This window comes from Salvia miltiorrhiza, chromosome 3 (genome assembly GCF_028751815.1).
Source record: "Salvia miltiorrhiza cultivar Shanhuang (shh) chromosome 3, IMPLAD_Smil_shh, whole genome shotgun sequence".
NCBI lineage: Eukaryota > Viridiplantae > Streptophyta > Magnoliopsida > Lamiales > Lamiaceae > Salvia > Salvia miltiorrhiza.
In genome coordinates this window covers 51,067,811-51,079,413 of record NC_080389.1, presented here as the reverse complement: position 1 = coordinate 51,079,413, position 11,603 = coordinate 51,067,811, and the positions used below count along the sequence as shown (strand labels likewise).

General features: G+C 35.5%; 1 protein-coding gene across 1 annotated transcript; it reads right to left on the bottom strand.

Moving 5' to 3' along the window:
- Window positions 1–569: 569 nt before the first annotated feature.
- LOC131014192 (1-aminocyclopropane-1-carboxylate oxidase homolog 1-like) lies at window positions 570–1,943 on the bottom strand. The gene has a single exon (XM_057942083.1). It carries the CDS (start codon window positions 1,779–1,781, stop codon window positions 690–692), a length of 1,092 nt encoding a protein of 363 aa, XP_057798066.1. The 5' UTR covers window positions 1,782–1,943; the 3' UTR covers window positions 570–689.
- Between the last annotated feature and the right edge of the window lie 9,660 nt (window positions 1,944–11,603).

Below are 11,603 nucleotides of genomic sequence, written 5' to 3'. Positions count from 1 at the left end.
GCGGTCGATTCCTCTGGCGGACGATTCCTCTGGCGGTCGATTCCTCTGGAAGATGATTTCTCTGGCGTCATTCCTTTGGAGTCATTTCTCTGCTCTGGAAACTTTTCCACGCTAGTCAGAGGAATAGCATGAGTTGTGCAGATGAAGTATTATAAGTCGCGTTTCTTATTTACTTCATGTATTACGTTTCTGATGAAGCGGTGTCGTTTCTAGCTCAATGTTAAGTGAGTTAGTTAGGGTTATAAATTCGATCTTTCACAGTTAGTTATGTACTGTAACAAGAAAGAAAGGAGTGTAGTTGGTGTGAGTGCTGTGTAATCTTCTTAAGTTGTGTTTCTCAAGATTTCCGGTCACGTTCTGTAATTCCGGCGAGCTCTCAAATCTGTCAATAAAATTTCTCTTCACCCTCCGTGGACGTAGGTCGTTAGTGGCCGAACCACGTAAATCTTCTTCTTCGTTGCATTCTGTTATTCTCTGTTTTGATCTTACAAACTCATATTTCCTTACCTCATAAAATTAAGATTCTCTATTTATTGTATTTCACGTTTATTTCTTGAATTAGCATAACATTTCAAGTGGGATCTGGTTTTTATTCAAGCACGCATACAATACAACTTAGTGATTCCGCAGGGCATGACGTAAATTACAATCTGATTTGGTGGAATAAATTAAAATATGAAATTGCATTGTTATATCTGGTAATAATGCAAGGCGGAGGCAACTCGCTCGCCTTTGCTCTTGTAACTGCTGAGGTATTGAAGAAGGGTAACCTCTCTGTATCTGGGCCCACTCTCGTCGGAAAGGAGCTCTTTTATGGGACCGAACGCCTTGCTCGTAGCTCTCACGCTCGGACCGAAGAAGCACGCCACCGATATCCTGGGCCCCACCGCCTGCGCCCGCACTCTGTGCCGCACGCTTATGAACTTGCCATTGCTTATAATCTGCATCAGATCCGCAATGTTGGCGATGAGGGCCCCGCGAACCGGCGTCACATCGAACCACTGATCGTCGCGGAGGATCTGGAGGCCGCCGGTGGTGTCTTGCATGAGCAGCGTCAGGAATGTCAAGTCGGAATGGGTGGGTGAGGCTAAGGTCTTGTTTGGCTCTGGACAAACCGGATAATACCAACATGCCAGCGACTGGCTGCTCATGCACTCCAGATTGGATAGGTAGTCAGTGGGGAGCCCTAGGGCTTCGGCGAGTAACTCGTTCATCAGCCCCCTCAGTCCCATCATGTACTTGACATAATCCAGCATTTCCTTCCTCAGGGCTGAAGGTATGAGTTGCGCCTCCAGTTGATCGTCTCTAAACACGCACGTCAGCACGTCCCTCCAACTGGCCGGATCCTTCTCCCTCACGGGGAGGTTGCTGTTCAGCTTCACCGGCCGGGGGTCGTGCGCCGGCGCGTAGAAAGCCAGCTTCTCCTCCGCCGGGAGCTCGTGGAATCGCTTCACCGCCTCCAACATGCCGTCCATTTCTCCCGCCGGGATCCCGTGGTTCACGATGCGGAAGAACCCCCACTCTGCGGCGGCCTTGCCCATCTGCTCCACCACCTCCCTCCGCCGTGCGCCTCCGCGCTCCGCCCCGTCTAGGTCTATTGTCGGCAGCTCCAGCTGTCCGCCGTGGGGCGGATGGCTCTGCAGATCCTCCGGTGGATGAACGAAGAGACGGGGCAGCTCCGTCACTCCGGCGTCCATCAGACCCTTCACGCCGGTTTTCATCTCGCTGAACTCTTCAACTGCTCTACCCCAATCGAAATCGCCATTGCTACAATTCGCCATTTTCAAATTCAGATGCTCCCTTACTATTATTCTATTTAATGTTGAGTAGAGTGTTTTATTTCAAATTTCTATAAAAGGTGCAGATTTATACTATATCATGCACTAAGGCCGGATACGTAACTCTTACAGCTAGCTTAATTTATTCATTTGTTTTTTCGATGTGGAATCTTTCACATGGTAATTAATTTACTTCTTCGCTAGGAAGGCAACATAGTTCAACAGAGGATATGGTCCTGGGATTCTGAAATTTAACTGACCCAAAAAAAAATTAAAGGTCTAATTTGGCTGGCTAACTGTTACATTAATATTTTTTATTGCCAACAAAGCCCATCAAAGGATGAGATCCAATATCCCATAATTTTATTAAACGGGGACATGATCTGGGATTCTGAAATTTAACTGATCGAAAAAAAAATTAAAAGCCAATAGAGAGGTCTAATTTGGCTGGCTAACTGTTACATTGATGTTTTTTACTGCCAACAAATCCCTGTCAAAAGCATGGCCTGTTATAATAATGTATTGCATAATCTATATATATATATATATATATATATATATATATATATAAAACAGAACCCATTAGCAAAAATATTTTTTCGCCGTTTTTCTATCATATTTATAAGGTGTGCATTAGTGTTATTTATTTCTTTCATATGAATTTAACTTTATTAAGAAAATATAATTAAAAAATATATTGGTCAACAATATGATACTAATGTTATTAGCACAAATAATGCATTATTGTAGAATAATTATTCTCCCAAATAATGCATGTTTAGAGCACCAATCATCCAAATACGATAAAATTGGGCCAAATCAACAATTAAAATCAAATTAAATGAAATATTTTTAGTCAATTGTTATAATTCTTTTAATACAGAATGTAATATTTTCTGCAATTAGTACAAAAAATATCATGGTGTTTTTCGATTTTGAGCCATTCAGCTTCACAATCCAATGTACTTTTTGAAGATTACTGCAATAAATATACACAAATATCGCCTTATTATGTCTCAGAAGTAATGCTATGGAATCTCAACTCTATTTATTATTTATCTATTTTACTTCTTTCTGTTCAATGAAAGAGGATCAATTGGATTATTTTATATTATATTAATGCATGTATATTGAGAGAATTACATATTTACATTACAACAAAGATGATGCCTTGTTATGCTCAAAATGTGCAAAATTACATTATATATGCCATCTAATAGATGACTTCTCAACTATTTTCGCATCCTATTTAAACTACACTCGTTACAAAATATAAAATCACACTTGCTGGAAAACTCTTTGCCCAAAGTATCGCGCGGAATTTAGTAGCATTAGACGAAAGATCCAGGACAGAAGACAATACAACATATGGATGCAGTAGAGTAACAATCCGGCTCTAGACTTGACGGCTGTCCCCACAAACCAACACATATCTTTTCTAGCGTGTTTTTGTCCTCACTCGCACGCTCCTCGAGAAACTTTCCAGGGGTCACTCATCCCGAAATTGCTCGCTTAACCTTGGAGTTTCTTCCACATGGGTACCAGAACAGAAGATGCATCTTGTTGATATGAGTAACACCTATCAAATCTTTCAGCTCTCCTCGAATATGCAGTCCCATACCTGCATATTCTCATAATCCCTCTCGTTCGAGTGTGTTTCGGTTCATCCATGCGCGCCTCCGCTTGGAAGTCTTAATCGGAGCCGCTCCTTGTCCATGCCTCTTTGCATTGGCAATCACTCCTTACTTTGTCCCCGGGCGTCACAGGCCACCAACTTCCGCTTGGTTAGTCCCCGAACCACGCCTTACTGGGAGAGGTTCGGCTCTGATACCACCAGTAACAGCCCGGGGACTTGACGGTTGTCCCCACAGACCAACACATATCTTTTCTAGCGTGTTTTTGTCCTCACTCGCACACTCCCCGAGAAACTTCCCAAGGGTCATTCATCCCGAAATTGCTCCAAGCCAAGCACGCTTAACTTTGGAGTTTCTTCCATATGGGCACCAGAAAAGAAGATGCATCTTGTTGATATGAGTAGCACTTATCATATCATTTAAGCTCTCCTCGAATATGTTGTTTCATTACATATTCTTGGACCTGAGTTAGGCCCATTAAATTGCTTATTAGACTATTTATTTTATTCCTTCGTCCGTTTTGCAGTAGAATTTCATATCATAATTATTTTTGTAGGATTTCTAATTTTCTTGGACACAAATTTAGTTATTTCTCCTCTAAATCTTATTATTTGTTCAATAAAAGATTATTTGTTTCCCCACATAACATATATGTAGATTCTGTTTTCGGACATTGTCGCTCATAAAGTTATAACTAGACATTATAAAGAACCAATTACATGAGAAAAGCAAAAGACGAAGACAAAAATAGGAAGGAAAAAAAACAAAAAAAAGTAGATTCTTTGAGTGAAGTATACTTTGTTATTATGATGCATTATTCTTTGCTGAGATGGGAAGTTTTGTATGATTCCATTCTATGTCTGTTAAATGTTTCCAAAGCTGAAAGCTCCATCAACATCCACCACCAACAGACACCATCATCAATTGTAGTTGAGAAGGAAAAAAATCACATGCACACATATACAATGAGTGGGAAAGAAAATAAGATAGAGGAAGAGGATGAGGAGGAGACGAAGGTTGTTCATCATTGGAGCCACCAGCATCGTCTTACTCTGCGGGAACATCGTATAGGAGAAAGATGTTTTTGTTGCGGAAGGCGTTTTAATGGAGGAGAGAAAGCTTATGTATGTAGATGCAGGGAAGTTATCGCATTAGATGAAGAATGTTTGGGAATGCCGAGGAAGATTAGACACGCAATGCACCCACAACACATACTCACTCAACATGTATTCAGCGATGATGACTACAATGACGGAACACTCACAGAAAAGTTGTGTGCAATCTGCGAAAGTTCTCTTATCAACCGCGAAAGGATTCTGACCAAGCACGGATGGTATAATTTGACGGTTGAAAGATTTTTTTATCAAAACGGAGGGGAGCATATTCTACAAATGTACGAGGGCAGAATGTAGGTTGTGGATGCACATGAGATGCGCGCAGGGTAGTGACATGATGTATGATGCAGCCGATGATGATGATGATGACGACGAGCAACATCGCACCATAGATCATCGGAGTCACCCCAACCATGGATTGAAGTTGGTGATGAGGAGTTGTCGCTTCAAGTGCGATGCTTGCGGCACCACACGTGGGGGAAAGTCCTACATGTGCTGCAAACCTAATTGTCAGTATTGGATCCACGAGAGATGCGCATCGTTGCCTCAAACCATCGAAAGCGAATACCACTCTCACTCCCTCTCTCTCTCTTTTCATGTCCCACCTTCATATATGAGAAGGGACTTGGAATGTGATGTGTGTAGAAAATATTTACCGTTTAAATATTGGATATATCATTGTGAGCTCTGCAGCTATGTTGTCCATCTCAACTGCGCCTCCAACGCCACTAGGTACGTTGTGATCAATATTCTTGTGTCATTACTTAGACGGTATTTAGCTAAGCTTATTTCACAGAGTTTTTTTTATAAAAAGACAGCTAATAAGATGTTTCAAAAGTTTATAAATTGTCAAAGTATTTCATAATTGAGCTTATAAGAAAATTCTTGTTAGAATGAGAAAATTGTGAAGAGAAATAATTATTGCTTATAAAACTCAAGTAGGGGTGAGAAACTTTATTTTTTAAGAAACTTATGAGTAGTTTTAAGGAACTTATAAGCTCAGTCGAACACCCCCTTAATCATCATCATAAAGATTTGTTAGTTAGTGTTTTTGTTGGTTGTAGAAGAAATGAGAAAGGGATTATGGAGTTCCCTATAAGTGATGTGAGTGAGGAGCTAATTGGAGGTTTTGTAAAAAGAGAAGGAGGAGCTAAATCAATACCTCATCATGATGTTGATGTTGATTATAAGTTCCATAATCACAAACTCAGATTAGTGTCATCATCTCCGGAAGAAGAAGAAAATAGTAGTGATGATGATGATGATGGGAAAGATCAAGAATCGCAATTAATATGTGATGGGTGCATTACTCCTATATTCGGCCGGAAACAGAGACCATCTTCACCGTCATCTTCTTCTTCAAGTAGTAAAGATTACTACTACATGAGTTGCAGCAGTGGATGCAATTACAATCTTCACATGGCGTGCTTCCGCTTGCCATCTCGCGTCCCCTCCATTCCACTCCACCACCAATCTGGTCACCACCTGATTCTCAAATCTTGTGACAAACTTCCATCCGATGAGTGGTTGTGCAAGGTGTGTAATCTCAAGTCAAGTGGGCTTTTCTACGAGTGTACGGAATGCTATTTCAGAGCAGACATCAAGTGCGCTTCTCTGCCGGCCACCATATATCACACGGCTCACCCACAACATCCCCTCCACATTCAATTTGGCGGGGGACAAATTAAATGTGATGCTATGTGTGGTAAAGACTTCATATACGGCACTAGCTATTATGCGTGCGGGAGCTGTGAATTCATTATGCACGTTCGATGCACTGTGCTGGCAGCATCAATCACCAGCCGTAGATGGGACAAGCACCACCCGCTGCTATTGACGTACCATCAAGGTGAATCAATCTACTGCGATGCATGTGAAACAACAGAAACGAATCCTAAGAGGTGGATGTATCGCTGCCGCCACTGCGATCTATCCATCCATCCCCACTGCTTAAAATCCACATCCGGTGACCATAGAAACATCAAGTTGGGAAAGGAGTATGTGATTAATGATGCGGCACTTCACCCACCACACCCTCTCGCCCATCAACTTCTCCCAAAATGCCGCTGCGACCTTTGTCATCGGGATAGGTATGAATGGCGAGGATTTCAGTGTGCATCATGCAACTTCTGCGTTTGTTTATATGACTGCGGCGAAAAAATGCTCAATAATGGAAAAATGAAGGCCGTGGAGTGATGTTTTACCTCTTTCTTCTTTGCTTATGTTTTTTTTTTCTCAACGTTGGAGGGTTTTTCCTTTGTTTGTTTTATTTTCTATGTTTTAGTGTTTGAGATGTCTTCTGTCGAGTTCTTGTTTCTATGTCTGCATTTATACAAAAACAAAAACTAACTAATACTCCCTCCGTCCATGAAAGAACTTCCTAGGAGGGAGTGACACAGGTTTTAAGAAAAAATATTGTTGAGTGGATAAAAGGTAGTTGAGTGTATTGGGAGTGGTGAAAATGTGTTATAATTAATATTGGGAGTTGTGAAAAGTGAAAAGTAAGAGGATTATAAGTGGTGGGGTATAGTCTAAAAATAGAGTAAAGTCTACCCTGCGCATCAACGTAGCTACGCATCACCTTAAGATGCGAACACGTGTCTTTATAAAAAGTTATTGTAATACCACTAACCAAAGGCTGTTTTGCTTTATGAAATTTTCACAGTATAAATCGCGCGAATGTGCGAAATGAAACCGCCCACAAATATTTGAATTTAAAATGAAAAAAATTATATCTATATAATATATAAAAGATGATTTTTTTCCTCCATGTTTTCCCTCCTTTTCTCTCTCTCTTTTTTTTTTATCAATTTTTTCACTATTTTTTTCTCTCTCATTTTTATAATTTTTATTCTCGTCTAAACATAGTAAAATTTGATTTATAAATAAATATTCAATATACATCTTAAATTTAATTTTGTGATAATGTCTTTAATATGGTATAAAAATCATCAAAAATGAATTTAAAACTAATACTAAGTTATAAAAAATTTAAAATATTTTATTTTCTCTCCTTTAAAATCTTACAACTTTTTATTTATGCATGTTTGTGTATGAAAATATTTATTTATTTATTATGACATGCAATACTCTTAATAATGTGTAATGTTAATTTTCATTATCAAATGATTTAAAATTATTCAAAATTATTTAATAACTATAATCATCGTTAAACTTTACACATAGTTGAAATTTGTATTTTTAAATTCGGGATATTATTGAGTAATTGATGTGGGTTATTTTATTTTATTTTTTTTATTCTATTTAATATTTATATTTATTTATTTAAACATATCGTTTAGTTTCGATGTTCGTCGTGCATCACACGAATGGACGTACTAGTGTGTGTTATGTGATGGTTGCATTTTGTCTATCTAACGCATGGTCATGTAATGCAGAGTTCTAAACAAAATTATTCAAATGGAGTATCGTTAAATATTTTCAATGTTGAAAAAATTTAGAATGTGGTCGTATCTCAACCTGAAAATCGCGAAAATGACATTTATTTTCGAGAAATCAATTTCGGAATCACTAAATAAATTTCTAACTTTTAGTACGTCTGTGACTGGAGTGTTAATTCAATGATAATCTTATATTTTTAACGAAGTTTGCACTACTTCCTCTTCATGGTTCAAATAATAATGAAGTAACGATCGTACAATTCAAGCACTGATTTAATTAATTTATTATTTTATGAAATTTTGAATCAATAATCACTCCTAAAATTGGCACTTGACTTCCACTAATGATTTGTTGCTTGAAATGAGAATGAAAACCAAATCTTAAGATTAATGACTTGAACTGCACAAATTATTTGGTGATAATAATGAGAATGAAGAAAGATTCACAAAATCCCCATTTAGATTCCACTATTTCATCTTGATTTAAATGAGAATCTATATATAATCATGAAATTCTCACTAAGATTCCTTGATTCCTTATTGATTTAATTGAGAATATATATGGAATCATAATATATTTCATCCTGATTCATGTATAAATCATTCAAGAACACTAAAATTCCCACTAAGATTCTTATATTCCTTATTGATTCATTTGAGAATGAATAAAGATTCATAAAATCCCCATTTAGATTCCACTATTTCATCTTGATTCAAATGAGAATCAATTCAAGAATCAATCTCAATCTTTGTGAGAATTCTAAGAATCAAACTAAGAATTCACTAACTGGTTCTTGAATCAAGAACCAGTTAGTGAATTCTTAGTTTGATTCTTAGAATTCCCACTTGATTTACTAGAAATCGTTAGTGAATCAAGAACCAATTAGTGAATTCTTAGTTTGATTATTAGAATTCTCACTTGAGATTTCAGAAATTCCCAATCGATTGGATTATTTGATAATACCGTCGTAATATTTGATAATATCGTCGAAATACATGATTATACCACCGGGAAAATTGAGAATACCGTCGGAAAAATATAGAATACCCGGCGGTATTCTCAATTTACCCGGAGGTATTCTCAATTATCCGGGTAAATTGAGAATATCGTCGAGTAAATTGTTAATACCTCCAAGTAAATTGAGAATACCGCCGGGTAAATAGATAATACCGTCGGGTAAACTGAGAATATCGCCGGGTAAATTGAGAATACCGCCGGGTATTCTATATTTTTTCGACGGTATTCTCAATTTTCCCGATGGTGTAATCATGTATTTCGATAATGTTATCAAATATTACGACGGTATTATCAAATAATCCAATCGATTGGGAATTTCTAGAATCTCAAGTGAGAATTCTAATAATCAAACTAAGAATTCACTAATTGGTTCTTGATTCACTAATGATTTCTAGTAAATCAAGTGAGAATTTTAAGAATCAAACTAAGAATCCACTAAATGGTTCTTGATTCACTAATGATTTCTAGTAAATCAAGTGAGAATTCTAAGAATCAAACTAAGAATCCACTAAATAGTTCTTCATTCACTAATGATTTCTAGAATCTCAAGTGAGAATTCTAATAATCAAACTGAGAATTCACTAATTGGTTCTTGATTTACTAATGATTTCTAATAAATCAAGTGAGAAATTTTTATATATCATTAATAATTTATCATCTCAAATCTAAGTTTAGAATTTAGAATCATAACATAAGAATCATACTTTTAACATGAGAATGATCACCACTACACCACTATTAGTGAATCATGAACTAATTGAACTAATTCATCTCAAATCTAAGTTTAGAACTTAGAACTGTAATATGAGAACCATACTTTAAATTAAGAATGATCATCACCATTAATGAATCATGAACTAATTGAAGTAAGATTAGCGAGTAATTCAATTGAGGATTCTCAAATTCAAGTATGATCAGTGGAAATTCAATTAAGAAAATATATTAATAAAGAATGAAAATGGAAAATATTTTCAGATAATATCCTAATAAAAAAATGGTGAAAAATATTAATGGTATCACTAATAGTGTTCATTGTTCTTATGTTAAATTATGATGCTCATATTATAATTCTAAACTAAACTTATAAGTATAAGTTTTAAACTTATATTTGAGATGTAAGTAAAAGTTTCACTTGTTATTTAATGAATATCAAATTATAAGTATAAATTTAAAACTTATATTCATAATGTTAGTAAATGATTCACTTGTCACTTCAAAAATATCAAATTATAAATATAAGTTTTAAACTTATATTTGAGATGTAAGTAAATGAATATCAAATTATAAGTATAAGTTTTAAACTTAAATTTGAGATGTAATTGTAAGTAAATAATTCACTTGTTAATGATGTATACTTATAATTGTTTTAGGGTATCCATCCACGTCAATTGCTCAAACGAATCAAACAGATATACGAGACATACACGGTAGGGGACACAATATCTTACACAGTTTACTACACAGTAGAATGACATAACCGTGTAGTCAACTGTGTAACTAAGAACACCAACCTTTAGAGTTCTTTATTAAAAAGAATTTTCGATAAAATATTCAACGCGCACCTTAGATCATGTTAATCAATATTTTGGAAGTTGTAATTTACCACTTAATTATATTTCATGAAAGCATGTAACTTAATTAATGAATTAAGTATATCATTTAACAGTGACTCTATGACCAAGAAAGCAAGAAAAATATGATTTTTCATAAAGTTATTTTATATGTACTGTTTTTTCGTGTAAAGTTTCTTCAATATACTGTGCCACAATAATCTTGACAAAATGAAAGCAACAAAAGACCGAAACGTGTACACCAAATTTCTTGACTTCAGCACAAAATAAAAAATCATAGAGCAAAACAGCCTTTGGTTAGTGGTATTACAATAACTTTTTATAAAGACACGTGTTCGTATCTTAAGGTGATGCGTAGCTACGTTGATGCGCAGGGTAGACTTTACCTAAAAATAGGTAGGAAGTTCTTTTGTGGACGTCCCAAAAAGGAAAGATAGGAAGTTTTTCGTGGACGGAGGGAGTACAATATAAATAAATAAATACAAGTAATTTGATCAAAGTTCAATAATTTACAAGGTATTAATCACATACCATTGATTGATATCGTTTATAATTAATTTAGATAAAGAAAGGCTATAGTCAAAATTTTGATGTTAAATATAATTTATCAAAACTTAGGCTATACAAAACATAAATCAAAGTTGATATTATATATAGATAAAAATTTATTGAAAATTCAGGTTATAAACTATAATTAACACTTACTATAAAAATAATAGTAATTATTAGTTCTTCAAAAGAATTGTTATTGTTATTATTGTAATAACAGATAAAAAGATTGAAATAGGACACTTGGTATGGACATGAGACTTTGGCAAAGGTTGGACACTTCAATATTCTTCGTTCGCTCAATATATATAATATAGCAAAAATTTACTTTTTCACATTAATATAGCAAAGGTTGGACATGAGACATGAGACAAGGGTTCACTTAATTAGGGTTTATAATTATTTTTTTTATATTTATTTGAATTAATTGATTATTTGGGTTCATTAATTCAAAGTTAGGGTATATAATGTTTTAAAATTTCAATTTTTAGTTATAAATATTAATTAGAGTTTTATTTTTATAAAAAATAATTATAA

Bases quoted from the DNA above. Each gene is read 5' to 3' on its own strand.
- LOC131014192 (XM_057942083.1), bottom strand. From the start codon at position 1,781: ATGGCGAATTGTAGCAATGGCGATTTCGATTGGGGTAGAGCAGTTGAA.